Source organism: Pollachius pollachius (genome assembly GCF_949987615.1).
Source record: "Pollachius pollachius genome assembly, chromosome: 18".
Taxonomy (NCBI): domain Eukaryota; kingdom Metazoa; phylum Chordata; class Actinopteri; order Gadiformes; family Gadidae; genus Pollachius; species Pollachius pollachius.
Window position 1 is genome coordinate 1,297,143 of NC_136951.1, and position 17,572 is coordinate 1,314,714.

Below are 17,572 nucleotides of genomic sequence, written 5' to 3' on the forward strand. Positions count from 1 at the left end.
AAACAATATGTGTGGTAACAGCTGGTCCCAGTTCTTACCGTCCAGGTCCATGGCCTTTTTGAGCATCTGCTTCAGGGTCTTGTTGAACCGCTCCACCAGGCAATCCGTCTGGGGATGGCAGACTGAGGTCCGAAGCTGCTTTACCTGCAGGAGTCTGAGTAATTCTTTCATTACACAGGACATGAAGCAGGAGCCCTGATCCGTTAACACCTCCTTGGCTATCCCTACCCGACTAAACAGTAGCATTAGCTCCCGGGCGACCGCCTCCACGGTGCCTGCGCGCAGGGGTAGCGCCTCGGGGTACCGGGTGGCGTAGTCCACCAGTACCAGGATGTATCGTGTCCCCAGCTGGTCTTGGGAAGGGGCCCCACAATGTCCAGTGTTTTTCATTCGAAGGGAGTTTCTATGATCGGCATGGGGATAAGGGGGTTTCTGACTGTGGCCGAGGCGCTACCCTCTGGCACTCGGGACATCCCTGACAGTGACGCTCGACATCCCTCTTTACCCCCGGCCAATAGAATCTCGCGAAGACCCGTTCCCAGGTCTTGTCCATGCCCAGATGGGCTCCGAGGAGGTGGGTGTGGGCCATGAACAGCACCTTGCTGACGTATGTGTGGGGCACCACTAACTGCTCCCTCTTTGTGCTGAAGTGTGGGTGCGGGAGGTGACTCACCGAGTCTCGGGTCTGTCCGTCGTGGACCAATACGTGCCTCCAGGCATGTTTCATGGCCTCGTCTTGGAGCTGGGTGGTGGCAAACTGGCCGGGTCGGGCCGAGCCTTCCCCCCTCCCCGGCAAGAAGTCCGAGAACTCGGTGAGGGGGGAACTCTCCGGCTCCTCCGGGGGATCTAGCTGCTCGGGTGCCGTGAGGGTTTCCGGGGTGTCGGGGGAAGGTTCCGGTGACCCGGTCCGGACGGGTCATCTTCCTGTGTGGAGCGGGGACCCCGGTGGGGAGGGTCCGTTCCCCTCGGACTCCTGGTCCTCCACCGTCAGCTCTCCGGGGGATGACGGGAGCCTGGTGGCCCCGTAGGCCTGCCGAGCTCCCCTCGCCCCTCCGCGGGGAGGTTCTCTCCGGCTCCGGATTTCTCGCGCCGGGTCCCACAGCCGGTGGAAGATCGGGCAGTCCCTTCTGATCAGTAGCGGCACCAGGAGGTGGGGTACGATCCCCGCCCGAGCCATGAACCCCGTGTGGGGTCCGGACGACCACGTGGCAGGTTTCGTAAGTTCGGGTATCCCCGTGCACGCAGGCGGGTTCCCCTTCCCTTCCGCCCGCCAAGTCGGGGCGGAGGAGGGTGACCATGCTGCCGGTGTCCAAAAGGGCCTGCGTGTCCCGATTCATAACCCGCGCCGGTATGGTCAGGCTTCCGGACGTCCCCTGCGCCCAACAGGTCGCCAGCATGCAGGGTCGGCCCGTCCCCTTGTCCGCGTAGGCCGACGGCATCGACGTGTCTCGGTCTCCCGGGCAGTAGCGGGCGAGATGGCTGGGCTGGCCGCACTCGTAGCAGCGCCTCCCCTCGCGACTCTCCTGCATCCCGCTCGGCGGGTCGGGGGAGGGTGCCGGGGCCCCGGTCGTGTGTCCCCATTGGTCTCGGCGGGTCTTGACGAGTCGTGGGGTGTTCCGGTTCTGGCGCTCAGGTGCTGGGCCACCTGCCAGTTCTCCAGCTGTCGGACCAGGTCATCCACTGTGTCGGGATGGTGGTGTGCCAGCACCCGTCGGGCGTCCGGCGGGAGCCGACGAAGGGTGTTGTCTATTATCAGCCTGTCGATAGGGCTGGGTCCTTCTCCTGTTGCCAGCCACCGCTTCACCAGTCAACTGTGCTGGGCGATCTGCGTCCGTACGGCGCCCCGGACGTCGAATCACCAGTCATGGACGCGTTGCATGCGAGCCGCGAGGTTGTGACCGTAGTACGCCAGGATCGCCTGTTTGAGGGCGGGGTACTGTCCGGCAGTCTCCGCCGGTAGGTCCTGGCTCGCCTGCTGGGAAGGCCCGGTGAGGAACGGGGCCACAATATGGGCCCACTGCTCCTCTGGCCAGCCTTCCGTCTGGGCGGTCCGCTCAAAGACCTCCAGGTACGCCTCCACGTCGTCGTCGGGCCCCAGCTTGGTGAGCCGGCTGGCAGGGGCAGCGGTCGGGGCGGCGCGGACGGCGTGCTGGGTGAGCCGCAGTACGGCCTCGCGGAGCAGGGCAATGCTCTCCGAGGTCTCCCGCTGCTGTTGCTGGGCGGCCGTCGCCGCGGTTCCGTCCGGGTTCTGCATGCCGGACTGGTGGTGTAGTGGGGTCCTTCAGACTGCCTGCATTCTCCACCATATGTGGTAGCCCGCTTCCCAATGTGCCAGGTTTCAGGTACGAATCACACGTTGAACAAGGGTTAAGCCGCACTCTGCATTTATTCAACAAGAATCTGAAATACAGGTACTCGATCTAGGGACTCCGTGAGCCTCTAGTCCGCGGGCGTGTCGAGTTATCCCTTTGTGTCGCTCTTCTCCGGTCTCCCGCTCTGTGGTCCTTTTTAAGATGGCTCCGGGGCTTTCTCCTCCCTGCGGCCAGGTGTTCCCCATCTCGCTGATTGGGGGGAGAGACGTGGTGCTCTCTGCCACCGGTTGGTAGGTGGCGGCGGTATACCCCGTCCACCACTGATTCTCGGACCCGCCCGGGCCGAGGTTTAAGGGGCGGGATGCCACACTGTGTATGTGTGTGTGTCTATGTGAGTGTGTGTGTGTGTCTATTTCCGTGTGTGTGTGTGGTGTGTGTGTGTGTGTGCGCACTATAACCAACTCAATGACTCTCTCCTTGGGGTTGGACAGTCCCAGAGAGTCCAGTCCTTGTTTACTGATGACCTGCAGAGAGAGACAGCTAGTTAGCCACAGCTAGTTAGCCACAGTCAGTTAGCAACTGCTAGTTAGCCACAGCCAGTTAGCCACAGCCAGTTAGCCACAGCTAGTTAGCCACTAGTCATCAGGTCAGGTCTCCATAGTGTCATTCAGTAGGGTTGGTTAAGTGCTCTCATACTGGGACTGGTTCTGCCTCTCCGCTGGTTTCCAGTTCCATGTCACTCATACAGATCCCGCCCCCGGCAACATGATTGGTCGACCAAAAGTCTGTGACCTCCGATGGCCCAGCAGCTCAAAGATGGGCGGGGCCTTCCTCTGAGGTGGGCTTGGCCTCCTCTCTGAGGTGGGCGTGGTCTCCCTCTGGGGTGGGAGGAGGACAGGAAGTGCATGAGGAGGAGGACAGGAAGTACATGGGGAGAAGGACAGGAAGTACGTTGGGAGGAAGAGAGGAAGTAAATTGGGAGGAAGACAGGAAGGGGAACATGAAGAGGAAAGAATACGTTTTCTATCTACAGTGGTTTCAGTTGGCTTGCTAAGGTGAGGCCGTCCAGTACACAACACTGGACTACACAATCCAGTGACGCTGTGCAGTACTCCCAGTACTGGAACATGGCAGCACAGCCCCAGGAGGAGCCCTGACCTGAGCGCGGCCGCAGACGGCCTCGTAGACGGGGTGGAGGGCTGTGACCTGGTAGTCCAGCAGGTTGGTGGAGACCTGGGCCAGCTGGGGCTCCTCCAGGTACCAGCCCAGAGCCTGCACCTTCTGGGGGGGGTCAGGGGGGCTCCCACCGCACACACGCCCCGGGGCGGACCCCAAGGGGGCCCTAACCCCCAGATGAAGACTATCTAACCTCCCTGTATCTGGTCCTGGTACCTCCCCCCCCCCAGATGAAGACTATCTAACCCCCCTGTATCTGGTCCTGGTACCTCCCCCCCAGATGAAGACTATCTAACCCCCCTGTATCTGGTCCTGGTACCTCCCCCCCCCCAGATGAAGACTATCTAACCCCCCTGTATCTGGTCCTGGTACCTCCCCCCCCCAGATGGAGACTATCTAACCCCCCTGTATCTGGTCCTGGTCCTTGGGGGTCTCCCCAGCTCCCTGAGGTCCAGCCCGGTGCAGTCCTCCTGCTCCTTGGTGCTGATTGGTTTACGTTGAAGGTGAACAGGAAGTGACACGCCCCCGTTACCATGGCGCCCCAGGAGGGCACGAAGGAGGCGGGGCCAAAGTCAGGGCCCCCATTCATCCTGCTCCAGCTGGGAGGATGAGAGAGAGAGAGAGAGAGAGAGAGACCGGGTCAGAGCAGGTAGAGGGGAAATCGAAAATATCAACTCATCAGGTTCAAATGTGCTCATGGCTCTTAAAGGGGATGGGAGACGGCACTCTCATTGGTTTATTGCACGTTAGGCCCAAACCACACCTACGGGAGCTGAGGCTACTTCAGGGCAACCCTTTTTAGATATGCGTCGTGCGGAAGACTAATGTATCCACCATTATAATAGCAACAGAGGCAGAGCCCCGCCCACAAAGCTACTTCCGTTTTGCGCTTCTCACTTGCGTTTCAAACCGCTAAAATAGGGCTCTAGGAGTCTATCAGCGGTGTTCTGAACAAGCAGGAAGCTTTTCTGACAGATTTTCTCAATTGTTTAAACACGTTTTCTGAAACTATAGCTCAATTTCTCAAAACGCTAAGGACAAATCTGAAAAGAGTTTACCATTTTGTCAAAACTCCACAAATCTCTTTCAAAATGAACCACAGCACTCAATACCATTTTTTCTCATCTCAAAACAGAATTTTTTCAACCAAAACGAGAAACACAATGATCATATGAATATCTATTAGAGAGCATCAATTAAACACTTGTGTGATACATTTAAAACACTTCCATCAAAATACTGTTTACCTTTGTTTTGACTTTATGAGGCCATGTTACATATTCAAATGTATACAATTGTTTAGAAAAAACGTCTTTTTTAAAGTTGCAATTATGTGGTACATACAGTATAAATATTCTTGCCATATTTTAATACAATACTGTGAATCTATCACATCAATATTGCATTGACACAATTGTATCTCGATAGGATACAATGCATATTTGTCTATCCAATGAGCTTCAATGGGCTAAACTCACAATCCCACAGAGTCATGCTGTACACCTATAGTTGATACTGCAACACTGTTGAAGTTCTGAAAATACACCAATGTTACCAATTTTGGCAAAACTCACAGTAAAGTAATTGCACTGATAAGTAAAATGAAAAACACTACAGTAAGAGAATGTTTTTTCAGGGGATTTAATGATTAAATCAGTGCACAAGTTCAAAAATGTAACTTATTTGTTACTGTAATACAGTTAAATGTTCAGCTGAACTGACTGCAAAAAAAGCTTCCCTTAGGCCAAAAAAAATAGAAAGATTATAAATGAGGTGAAGGTGAAACAGATCTATATGTGTTCGATTTCTGCTCATTTCTAAACTGTTTGTAAAGACTGCGTTGTGTATTTCTCCCTCGTAGTAGTAATTCTTGAAGTGGAAACCAAATCAACTTGCCAGGTTGGGTCAGAGGGTTGAATAGCAGGTTTATTGGAGGATGTAATACAGCACAGGTACAGATTTAGGTGGGATAGTCTCAGTGTAGGAGGTGAGGAACAGTCTCCAGACGTGCTCCTTGGCTGTCGATCCCTCTTCTCACCGAACCAAAGGTTTGAGGCCAGTATTATAGGAAAGAAAGCGTGAATAACAAAATAACAGTGTCTCCCTTGATAAGGTATATGGCGGCCCTGGCTATGTCCCAGACGACCGGGTTGGTTCGTCCTTGTTGGGACATCACAAATGATGGAATGGAATGTTGGAAATAACACCTCGTACAGTAGGAGAGGCACTGGCCTGGTCCTAGACTAAGAGATGTGAACACAGAGAGGCATTAAAATACACCAACATTCTACATCCCTCCCTCTCCATCATATTAAACATAGTTTAAAGATCACCCATTAAAATGACAATTCAGTGGATCTACTGGTAAACAACTAACAATTATCTAAATCAACAAAATGAAGCATAAAAGGCAATAGCAAACATAAAAAAGTATACTCATCAACCACAAGTAAACCAGGTGTAGGCTAATTAAAAAATAAAAAACTCATTAGTTTACTCATGCTTAAACCAAAACAGATTTTAAATTGTAAAATAAAGGAAATGGACTGTCCAGACACCTCCCTCTGCTGGGCGGTGAAGCTCCACCTTTCTCTGACAGCTCTCTCTGTCCCCAGCAGAAAAGTGGTTCTGTTAGTCTAACAACATTAAAGGGCCCAGAGGAAGGCTTAGCCTTAGAAACGTTGGGGAGTTTGGGGCACCAGACCTTGGGACGGGGTGGGCTCTCTAACACAGCTACCCTGAGGGGGGGGGGGCAACAAGATCGGGTCAGTCCCCGGGGGGGTCGGTTGGGGGGTCGGTCATCCGGTGAAACACACAGGGAGATAACTCGATGACCACATAGAGCATAATAACGGAAAGGACAAACGGCAGAGCCATTTGGACTATCTGAGAAAACATAGAGCCACCCAACCCGCTGAGCCATCCCACACATGTAAATCAGTCTGCATCCCACCTCCATCCTGATCAGGCCAGAGCAGCTCATCTCCAACACAGCAGAGCTCACCTGAGGCCTCTTCTATGCTCTCACACATGACTCAAGGGTTCTGCCAGTTGAGTTTGAACAGGAGAGAAGTGAGCGAGACCAATTGGTAATTGGGTGTCTCACCCTCCCCCCCCACCCCAAGCCCCCCTCACACACCCTTCATGTGTGTGTGTGTGTGGGCGCATGGTTGTGTCATGTATGCATTATGTAATGCATACATACATGTACTGCATTAAGTGTTATGTATGTGCACGCGTGTGTGTTAATATATGAGAGTGTTGAGAGAGAGAGAGAGAGAGAGAGACTATAACTGACACAGAGACACTGAGGCCCCTAACCCAGAACACAGGGACCCTCAGAACCCCACTGTGTGTGTGTGTGTGTGTGTGTGTGTGTGTGTGTCTGTCTACACCCTCACCCCCCCCCCAACTCCCACTCAGAGACACTGAGGCCCCGCCGACCCCCGAGGACCCTACCCAGCACCCTTTGTGTGTGTGTGTGTGTGTGTGTGTCTACAACCGACAGAGAGACGCTGAGGACCCCTCCCCTACCAGGACCCCAGGGAGGAGGTCCTCCTGGGTGAAGGAGGACCAGAAGGTGTGGAGGTGTGTCAGTGTGTCTGAGGACCCTCCTCCACCTGGGGACACTCTGTAGAAGGACAGAGAGCCAGCAGGCCGGTCCAGATACACTGCTACTCTGGTGGAGCCAGCGGGGGGGAGAGGGAGGACTGTTACTCTACCGTTGTACACGGCAGAGTAACCACCATCATAACAAAAAAGACCCCAGGACTTGTTGTTCCGTCCAAGCCTGCTGTCACCACCCCCTCCTCTCCTTGTGATTCCTCTGTATGTCACTCCTATCCAAACACCTCCTTCCCTCTCTACCTCCCAGTAACAGCGGCCAGTCAGAGCCTCTCTACCCAACACCTGGGGCCAGGAGTCAAATCTCTCTGGGTGATCCGGATACAACAGGTCCTCTCTAACCCACGTCACCTTCCTGTTGTCCTCAGACAGAGAGAGGAGTCTGTGGGCCGTGTTGGGGTCCAGGGTGAGTTCACAGGCATCTGAGGGAGAACCAGACATGATGAGCTGCTGAACCGCTCTTCATCCTCATCATCATCACTGGTACTGTTCTCCTGAACATGACATGTGAGGGGGGGGGGGGTCATGTGATGTTATAGTAACGCTATTGCTTCAGACTCCGCCTTCACCCCCCCCCCCCCCCCCCCCCCCCCCCCCCGAGCCCAGACCCTCCCCTCAGCACCCTTTGTGTGTGTGTGTGTGTGTGTGTGTGTGTGTGTGTGTGTGTGTGTGTGTGTGTGTGTGTGTGTGTGTGTGTGTGGACCCTCAGCCCCATCTCCCCCCCCCTCCCCCGAGCCCAGATGTTATCTTCATGATGATTGGACAGTATTAATATATGGAAGATACATGATGTCAGCCATCATCCTCATTCCCAGTAGGATCTGATCTCACTTCCTGCTGTGTGGATGGACTTTCCATCTCAGTAGTGAGTGTGTGATGTGATGAATCAAACAGACACTTACACTTCTTTAGAGCTGGTTTCAGCCTCCACACTCCACCGTGCTCCACACTGGGGGGGAAACAAAGTGAGAGCAGCATGTTGAAACATTCACCTTCATCATCGGCCATCTCATCACGTTCTACACAACATCAGTGACAGCTGCCTCTTCAAACCACTTCATCTAGCAGCGGCTTGAATCCTCGTAGGAGACATTGTCCCTGAGTGGTGAGCTGTCCTCTCCATACCTGAGAGTGTCCAGTCTCCAGCGTGGATCCTCCAGTCCAGCAGAGAGCAGCGCAGCTCCAGAGTCTCCTGGGTGATTGTAGCTCAGGTCCAGCTCTCTCAGATGGGAGGGGTTGGAGCTCAGCGCTGAGGCCAGAGAAGCACAGCCTTCCTGTGTGACCAGGCAGCCAGACAAGCTAGACACACACACACACACACACACACACACACACACACACACACACACACACACACACACACACACACACACACACACTTTATTATATTTATTCTGGTTGAGAGCAGTTCATACTAAAGTAACCACATTTATAAAGTGTATTCATTCCATTTGGAGGACAAGGAGAACAGGAAGAGGAAGTTGGGAGATGACATCATCACAGACATCAGAACTTCCTTCACTTGGATGTGAAACAGGATCATAAACAAATGCTCCTTTCTCAATAGCTACAACTCAATGAGATATTGTTTGGTTAGAGTCAGGAGAAGTCCGCTGTGTTTGGTACACTGAGACCGTTTCTTCACAGGTTCTAACATTGTGTAGAAAAAGGGAGAGTTTTGTCAGCAGGCAAAAGAGCAACAGAAAGGCATCGGACATGAGCAGCACTACACCAAACTAATGTGAAGTTAATAAAGTCCATCTTTAATGTTCAATATGATTCACTTTACCACGGCCAGTGATGTTCTATGGTGAGGTGTACATTATATTTAGATCACAGCACAGCTAAAGCCTCATCCCCATGTCTACACTAATGACAACTCCTCAGCTCACATCTGCTGACCAGAGTTACATAACATATAACATACATAACATACTAGTAGTTAACAGGTCAACCCCTAACCCTCACATCAGCTGGCCAGAGCTACATAACATATAACATACATAACATACTAGTAGTTAACAGGTCAACCCCTAACCCTCACATCAGCTGGCCAGAGCTACATAACATATAACATACATAACATACTAGTAGTTAACAGGTCAACCCCTAACCCTCACATCAGCTGGCCAGAGCTACATAACATATAACATGCATACCGTCTTGTGTGTTCTTTTCGATAACGGTCCAACTAGTCGTGGACCATCCCTTACATATTAAACAACCCCAAGACCCAGTTTGAAGAGGCTGAAAACTGACCTGAGAGTTTCCAGTGTACAGTGTGGACTCCCCAGTCCAGCAGAGAGCAGCTCCACTCCTGAATCCTGCAGATCATTGGTACTCAGGTCCAGCTCTCTCAGACTAGAGGAGTTGGAGCTGAGAACTGAGGCCAGAGCTTCACAGCATCTCTCTGACAGATCACAGCCCTTCAGCCTTCACACAAAATAAAGAGAACAGGTTAGGAACTGTGATTAAAATAACTTACATCTTCAACTTATTACATAATGAAGAAATTGTAGTGATTAATTATTGGGTCTAAAATGTATAACTATATGAAAGTTGTTGTGAAGAGGCGGCAGTAGCTCAGGAGGGAATAGCGGGTTGGCTGGTAACCTGGAGGTTGCTGGTTCAATCCCCGCTCCTCCTAGCTGAGTGTTGAGGTGTGCTTGAGCAAGGCACCTGACCCTAACTGCTCCCGACGAGCTGGCTGTCGCCTTGCATGGCTGACTCCGCCGTCGGTGTGAGCGTGTGTGTGCGTGTGTGCGTGGGTGTGCGTGGCAATATTGTAAAGCGCTTTGGGTGGCCAATCGTTAGAAAAGCGCTACTTAAATGCAGTACATTTCTTTTGCAATGTTTGAAAACCATTTTTGTATATTAATATTACTTTTTGTTGCAGTTGTATGTATATTATTGTAATACATTTTATTAGTTCATCTAAAGCGATGTCATGTATATAATTAGAAGTTTTATTCCAACATTATGTATATTGTGTTTTGAGGAGAATAAATATCATAGCGATCAGGAAAACACTTTGCGAGCACGAGAACTAAGACATTATTTGTGTGCTTAGGGATGTCAGTTGCTTGCTGCTTCACTTTATGTGTGCACTTTTATGGATGTAAATCTGTTAAATATCTTCTGATATTAAACCTTGTGGTGTAACTGTTTGACCATTGGGTAAAACTGACCTGAGAGTTTCCAGTGTACAGTGTGGACTCCCCAGTCCAGCAGAGAGCAGCTTCACTCCTGAATCCTGCAGATCATTGGTACTCAGGTCCAGCTCTCTCAGACTAGAGGAGTTGGAGCTGAGAACTGAGGCCAGAGCTTCACAGCATCTCTCTGACAGATCACAGCCCTTCAGCCTTTACCCAAAATAAAGAGAACAGGTTAGGAACTGTGATTAAAATAACTTACATCGTAAACTTATTACATATTGAAGAAATTGTGGTTATTCAATATTGGGTGTAAAATGTATAACTATATGAAATTTGTTGTGAAGAGGCGGCAGTAGCTCAGGAGGGAATAGCGGGTTGGCTGGTAACCTGGAGGTTGCTGGTTCAATCCCCGCTCCTCCTAGCTGAGTGTTGAGGTGTGCTTGAGCAAGGCACCTGACCCTAACTGCTCCCGACGAGCTGGCTGTCGCCTTGCATGGCTGACTCCGCGGTTGGTGTGTGAATGTGTGCGTGAATGTGAGGCAATATTGTAAAGCGCTTTGGGTGGCCAAAGGTTAGAAAAGAGCTATATTAATGCAGTCCATTTAAAATTGATTTGCTGTGTTTGGAAATCATTTTTTTTATTAATATTAGTTTTTGTTGCAGTATTATGTAATGTATTGTAATACATGTTATTAGTTCATCTAAAGCATTGCTTTGCGTATAATTAGAAGTTTTATTCAAATATTATGCATATTGTGTTTAGAGGAGAATAAATATCATAGCAATCAGGAAAACACCTTGCGAGCACAAGAACTAAGAAAGCATTTGCGCGCTTAGGGAAGTCAGTTGCTTGCTGCTTCACTTTATGTATGCACTTTTATGGAGGTAAATCTGTTAAATGTCTTCTGATATTGAACCTTGTGGTGTAACTGTTTGACCATTGGGTAAAACTGACCAGAGAGTTTCCAGTGTACAGTGTGGACTCCCCAGTCCAGCAGAGAGCAGCTTCACTCCTGAATCCTGCAGATCATTGGTACTCAGGTCCAGCTCTCTCAGACTAGAGGAGTTGGAGCTGAGAACTAAGGCCAGAGCTTCACAGCATCTCTCTGACAGATGACAGCCCTTCAGCCTTTACCCAAAATAAAGAGAACATGTCAGGAACTGTGATTAAAATAACATACATCTTTAAGTTATTCAATAATGAAGGAATGTTATTAGTTGAACAAAAAAAAACTAAATAATTAGATGTATAAATGAATACTCCTATATTCTATTTTTCTGAATATTCTCTTTTGTATACTATAATACATTACACGTTAATAGGACACCTACAGAGATGTTTTGTATATTATTATAGCTAGTATGTTTATTCTGTTATGAGCAGAATAGTAATACATGTTGTAATGAACCTACAGAAATCTTTTTCATATTATTTTAACCTCATATTCCAGTTGTATTTATATTGTGTAGTGTGTATTGTAATACATGTTATTAGTGAACCTACAGAGATATTTTGGAGGCTTTGACCACTGGCAGCAGCCTGAGAAGACCATCTTCTGAAGCAGAGTATTTTTTCAGGTCAAACACGTCGAGCTCCTCTTCTGATGTCAGTAAGATGAAGACCAGAGCTGACCACTGAGCAGGGGAGAGAGATTCTCCGGAGAGACTTCCTGATGTCAGGTACTGTTGGATCTCCTTCACTAGAGAACAGTCGTTCAGCTCATTCAGACAGTGGAACAGATTGATGCTTCTCTCTGGAGATAGGTCTCCTTTTATGTTCTCCTTGATGTAAGACACTGTTCCCTTATTGGTCTGTGAGCTGCTTCCTGTCAGTCGCAACAGACCTGTTTTAATCTGAGTGGTCAGTGATCTTTTTTTCTGTCCCAGCAGACCGCGTAGGACAATCTGATTGGTCTCCAGAGAGAGGCCCAGGAGGAAGCGGAGGAACAAGTCCAGGTGTCCGTTCTCACTCTGTAAGGCCTTGTCCACAGCACTCTGGTAGAAGAGGAGTTTATCTTTCCTGGAGGTTGGTGGTTCTTCTGAGAGCAGATTGACACCAGTATCGATGAAGGACAGAAAGACATAAAGGGCAGCCAGAAACTCCTGGATGCTCAGATGGACAAAGCAGAACACCTTGTCCTGGTACAGCCCACACTCCTCTTTAAAGATCTGGGTGAACACTCCTGAGTACACTGAGGCTGCTCTGATATTGATGTCACACTCTGCCATATCTGCCTCGTAGAAGATCACGTTCCCTTTCTCCAGCTGGTTAAAAGCAAGTTTTCCAAGAGAAACAATGATCTCCCTGCTCTCTAAACTCCAGTCCGGATCTGTTTCAGCCCTCCCATGGTACTTCCTGTCCCCCTGTATGGACTGAACCCTCAGGAAGTGGCTGTACATCTGAGTCACGGTCTTGGGCATCTCTTCGATCTGGGATTTTTTGAAGATGTCTTCCAGAACTGAAGCAGTGATCCAACAGAAGACTGGGATGTGACACATGATGTGGAGGCTTCTTGATTTCTTGACGTGGGAGATGATTGTGGTGGCCAGCGTCTCCTCTCTGAATCTCTTCCTGAAGTACTCCTCCTTCTGTTGGTCGGTGAACCCCCTCACCTCTGTCACCATGTCAACACACTCAGCAGGGATCTGATTGGCTGCCGCAGGGCGTGTGGTTATCCAAATGCGAGCAGAGGGAAGCAGGTCGCCCCTGATGAGGTTTGTCAGCAGCACGTCCACCGAGGTGGACTTTGTGACATCATTCCATATCGGGTTGTTCTGGAAGTCCAGAGGAAGTCGACACTCATCCAGACCATCCAAGATGAAGACAACTTGGAACCGGTCGAATCTGCAGATTCCTGCTTCTTTGGTCTCACTAAAGAGGTGATGAAGAAGTTCCACCAAGCTAAACTCTTTCCTTTTCAGTAAATTCAGCTCTCTGAAAGTGAGGAGAAATGTGAAGTGTATGTCCTGGTTGGTTTTCCCTTCAGCCCAGTCCAGAATGAACTTGTGTGTTAAGACGGTTTTACCAATGCCGGCCACTCCAGTTGTCATTATTGTCCTGATTGGATGATCGTTTCCAGGTAAGGGTTTAAAGATGTCTTCACATCTGATTGGTGTTTCTTCCTTGGCTGGTTTCCTGGAAGCTGTTTCAATAAGTCTGACCTCATGTTCCTTGTTGACCTCTCCACTGCCTCTCTTTGTGATGAAGATCTCTGTGTAGAAGTCGTTCAGATCTGTTCGCTTTCCTGCTTTAGCGATTCCCTCAAACACACACCTGAACTTCTTCTTCAAATGAGACTTGATTTTATGCTTGCAATCGACAGCATCAGATCCTAAATGAGAAAACAACAGATGACATCAGTTAGTGGATGGTGATCAGTGGAACCAGGTCAATATTTCCTGTTAAATTACCAACTTCATGATATTTAGTGGCTTCATTACTTGGTGGTCGGAAAAGCTGGTTGTGAAGGACTGCATGCAACAGATTCAAAATGGTAAGGACTATTATTTCCGCAGCAATATGATTGTTCTAATGATAGTAATAATGATAGTGAATCAGTGTAAAGTGATTTGCTATGCTGATACAACAAGACAGGGTTTCATCACTTCCACTGAGTTGTTCTGCTGTTGGTCACCAGTATAATGTTTAACGTTAATGTGGCTTCATAACTTGTGGTCGGAGAAGCTGGTCGTGACAAAGACTGCATGTTACATATTCAAAATGTTCAGGACTTTGTTTTTTCCACAGCAATATGATTGGTCTAATGATAATAATAATGATAGTGAATTGGTGTAAAATGATATGCTGATATAACAAGATAGTGTTGCATCTCTTCCACAGAGTTATTCTGCTGTTGATCTGCAGCTTACGTTTAATATTATTAATAATAATAATAATAATAATAATAATAATAATAATAATTACATTTAATAACTTTTTTTTTCAAGGCACCTTTTATGATACCCAAGGTCCCCTTACAATTCATAAAACAATCTAGGGTCAAGAACAGCAGGAGCTGCATCGCCAACAGCATGATCAAAACAAGACATAAGACCCAAGTAGGAGGGGGTAAGAACAGCAGTGAGGAGACCCAGGTAGGAGGGGGTAAGAACAGCAGTGAGGAGACCCAGGTAGGAGGGGGTAAGAACAGTGAGGAGACCCAGGTAGGAGGGGGTAAGAACAGTGAGGAGACCCAGGTAGGAGGGGGTAGGAACAGTGAGGAGACCCAGGTAGGAGGGGGTAAGAACAGTGAGGAGACCCAGGTAGGAGGGGGTAAGAACAGTGAGGAGATCCAGGTAGGAGGGGGTAAGAACAGTGAGGAGACCCAGGTAGGAGGGGGTAAGAACAGTGAGGAGACCCAGGTAGGAGGGGGTAAGAACAGTGAGGAGACCCAGGTAGGAGGGGGTAAGAACAGTGAGGAGACCCAGGTAGGAGGGGGTAAGAACAGCAGCACAACGGGGATACGAGGGGAACCCATGGTAGGGGGTCATTACAGCGAGCAGGCCAGTGGGAACACATGTGTTTTGAGGAGGGATTTCAATGTTGTCAGGGCGTCTCTTTCAGTTCAGCTGAGAGCCCTAGCACCCATGGTGCTGAGAGCCCTAGCACCCACGGTGCTGAGAGCCCTAGCACCCACGGTGCTGAGAGCCCTAGCACCCACGGTGCTGAGAGCCCTAGTACCCACGGCGCTGAGAGCCCTTGCACCCACGGTGCTGAGGCGGGAGGTCCGGACGGTGAAGACCAGCTGAGGATGACGAAGGGAGCGGCAGGGCCTGTTCTCCTGGAGGAGGTCGTGGAGATAAGTGGGGGCCACGTTGTGGAGGGCTTTGTCGGTGAGCAGAAGGGTTTTAAGGTCAATCCGGTGTTGGACACTGAGCCAGTGTAGTTGGACGAGAATGGGGGTGATGTGGTGCTGGTAATGATGATGTTTAACATTCTTTAACCTGAGACCCCCACCATTACCCTACATATCCGGATCAAACCATTTAACCTGATGCCCCACAACAACCCCACATACTGGATTAAACCATTTAACAAAGAAGGGAAAATTGAAAGAGGAAAAACTCAAAGAGGAAAGATTGTCTCCACATAGAAGTATGAAATGTATAAGTCTCACACTATGTAATTTAGTCTGAAGAGAACAAATAATAATCTCCTACTGCTCATCAAAATGTGTATTTCTTCTCTGTTTTCAAGATAAGAGCCTCTTACCGCCCCCCAGTGTGTCGGCCAGTTCCTCCTGGTTCATCTCCATCAGGCAGAGCTTTGTGATGTCCACCACTCCCTCTATGGCGCGCCTCCTCTGCTCCTCCTTCTTACCATCCACCTCCTCCTCCTCCACTCTCTGACCCTCTGAGCATTGTGGGTAATCTGAGAAGAGATCCCTCCAGAGCTTCTTCAGCTCCTTGTCTAGAAAAGCGTGTGCGTTCTCCTCAGCTCTCTGGAACAGAACAAACATCAAGGAGAACTTAACTCTGAACTAACTGAGGACATCAGAAGCATCTGTCCTGGATCCACGTCCCGCTGGACAAGAGATGCTTTCTAATGTCCATGGAGAGCTGAAGTCAAACGTCTTGGTGGACATTTACACACCTTGATCAGCTCTGTTTGATGCTGCTGTAGAGACTGAGCGCTGGTAACCTTTGACCTCTTCTGGTGTCTGTGGGGGATCACGGGCACACACACACACACACACACACACACACAATCATATTTCGCCAGACTTTTAGACATCAGTATCAGTAGAGTCTGATAACAACCAACTGGTCCGTTTTCCTCGTCTGTTTGAATGTCCTACCTCTCCTCTCTGGAGGGGCGTCCATCTGTAAAGTTCAATGGTATACCCTTAGAGCGGTCACTCTTCATGGAGACACAGCTGGGTCCAGGGGAGTCTGCTCTCTCCTTCTTGGCTCTTCTAGAAAAACAAAAACCAGGATTTATGGACTTTTGGTAGAAGTTGTGTCTTTATGATCTCTGATAAATCCTCACCTCCTCTCAATAGACTGGTTTCCATCTTTAAAGTTATCAGGATGTTCCATAGGGGGGGCACTCTCAAAGGAGTCACAGCTGGAGCTGGATCCAGGGGAGTCTGCTCTCTGCTGCTTCTCTTGGCTTCAACACAAACACACACACACACACACACACACAATTATATTTCCCCAGACTTGTAGACATCAGTATCAGTAGAGTCTGATAAAAACCAACTGGTCTGTTTTCATCGTCTGTTTAAAACCCCTACCTCTCCTCTCTGGAGGGGCGTCCATCTTCAAAGTTCAATGGTGTATGCATAGAGCGGTCACTCTTCATGGAGACACAGCTGGGTCCAGGGGAGTCTGCTCTCTGCTGCTTCTCTTGGCTTCAACACAAACACACACACACACACACACACACACACACACACACACACACACACACACACAATTATATTTCCCCAGACTTGTAGACATCAGTATCAGTAGAGTCTGATAAAAACCAACTGGTCTGTTTTCATCGTCTGTTTAAAACCCCTACCTCTCCTCTCTGGAGGGGCGTCCATCTTCAAAGTTCAATGGTGTATGCATAGAGCGGTCACTCTTCATGGAGACACAGCTGGGTCCACGGTAGTCTGCTCTCTGCTGCTTCTCTTGGCTTCAACACAAATACACACACACACACACACACACACACACACACACACACACACACACACACACACACACACACAGACACACACAGCTTTTACTCAGACTAATGATGTCATGATGTATCACTGCTGAGCTCTGAGATGGACAACAGTCACAGACAGAGAGATCCTCTCCTTACCTCTTAGCTTTGCTCCGGCGGCCATGTTCCCCAGACAGAGTGGTCTTAGAGGTAGGACCCCCCTCCTCTCTCTCCTCATCCATAGTAGACTGGAGACCTGGACACAAACACAACTCATCCATCACTTCATTTGCCTTCTGAACTTTAGCTGTTTATCAAGAGAGAAGATCATTGTGACTGAGTCACACTAAAGCATTATGGACGTCATAGACCATCAATATGAACCCCACAACATAACCACACTGCCCTCACTACAGTACAGATGTGTACAGCAGATGAAAGATGAATAATTAAACACCTTGGAGACTGTAACTGTGCTTAACCTACAACACAAAAAACATATACAATAGACGGTACAATTGCGGTACAATTAAAAGTAAAGAACGTTAATAATTTCTCCACTGGAACAAAGTCTGAATTCTGTCACTTTACTGTACCAGAGATTCTTAAAACATAATGTGAACATTTAGTCCAGGGTTGTCAAACCAAAGGATTATACTTTA

At 49.1% G+C, this 17,572-nt stretch overlaps 1 protein-coding gene across 3 annotated transcripts; it reads right to left on the reverse strand.

Moving 5' to 3' along the window:
* Positions 1-6,684: 6,684 nt before the first annotated feature.
* Positions 6,685-17,162, reverse strand: LOC307089443 (uncharacterized protein). 3 transcript variants are annotated; one of them, XM_079755733.1, is made up of 15 exons: positions 17,070-17,162; positions 16,779-16,895; positions 16,507-16,623; positions 16,257-16,379; positions 16,066-16,182; positions 15,861-15,927; positions 15,480-15,708; positions 11,772-13,599; positions 11,223-11,396; positions 10,301-10,474; positions 9,372-9,545; positions 8,238-8,411; positions 8,015-8,061; positions 6,988-7,534; positions 6,685-6,873 (listed from the first exon to the last, which is right to left on the reverse strand). In XM_079755733.1, the coding sequence occupies exons 1-15, from the start codon at positions 17,150-17,152 to the stop codon at positions 6,711-6,713; spliced, it is 4,134 nt and encodes a 1,377-aa protein (XP_079611859.1). In that variant the 5' UTR covers positions 17,153-17,162; the 3' UTR covers positions 6,685-6,710. The 3 variants fall into 3 exon arrangements, with proteins under 3 accessions (XP_079611859.1, XP_079611861.1, XP_079611860.1); XM_079755735.1 differs by lacking the exon at positions 9,372-9,545; XM_079755734.1 differs by lacking the exon at positions 6,685-6,873 and having other exon boundaries at positions 6,920-7,534.
* Positions 17,163-17,572: the final 410 nt, after the last annotated feature.

Coding starts and splice junctions, on each gene's coding strand:
- LOC307089443 (XM_079755733.1), bottom strand. CDS start 17,152: ATGGATGAGGAGAGAGAGGAGGGGGGTCCTACCTCTAAGACCACTCTG. Junction 15,928..16,065: donor CGCCCCTCCAGAGAGGAGAG/GTAGGACATTCA, acceptor GATCCCCCACAG/ACACCAGAAGAGGTCAAAGG. Junction 10,475..11,222: donor TGTACACTGGAAACTCTCTG/GTCAGTTTTACC, acceptor TTTTGGGTAAAG/GCTGAAGGGCTGTGATCTGT.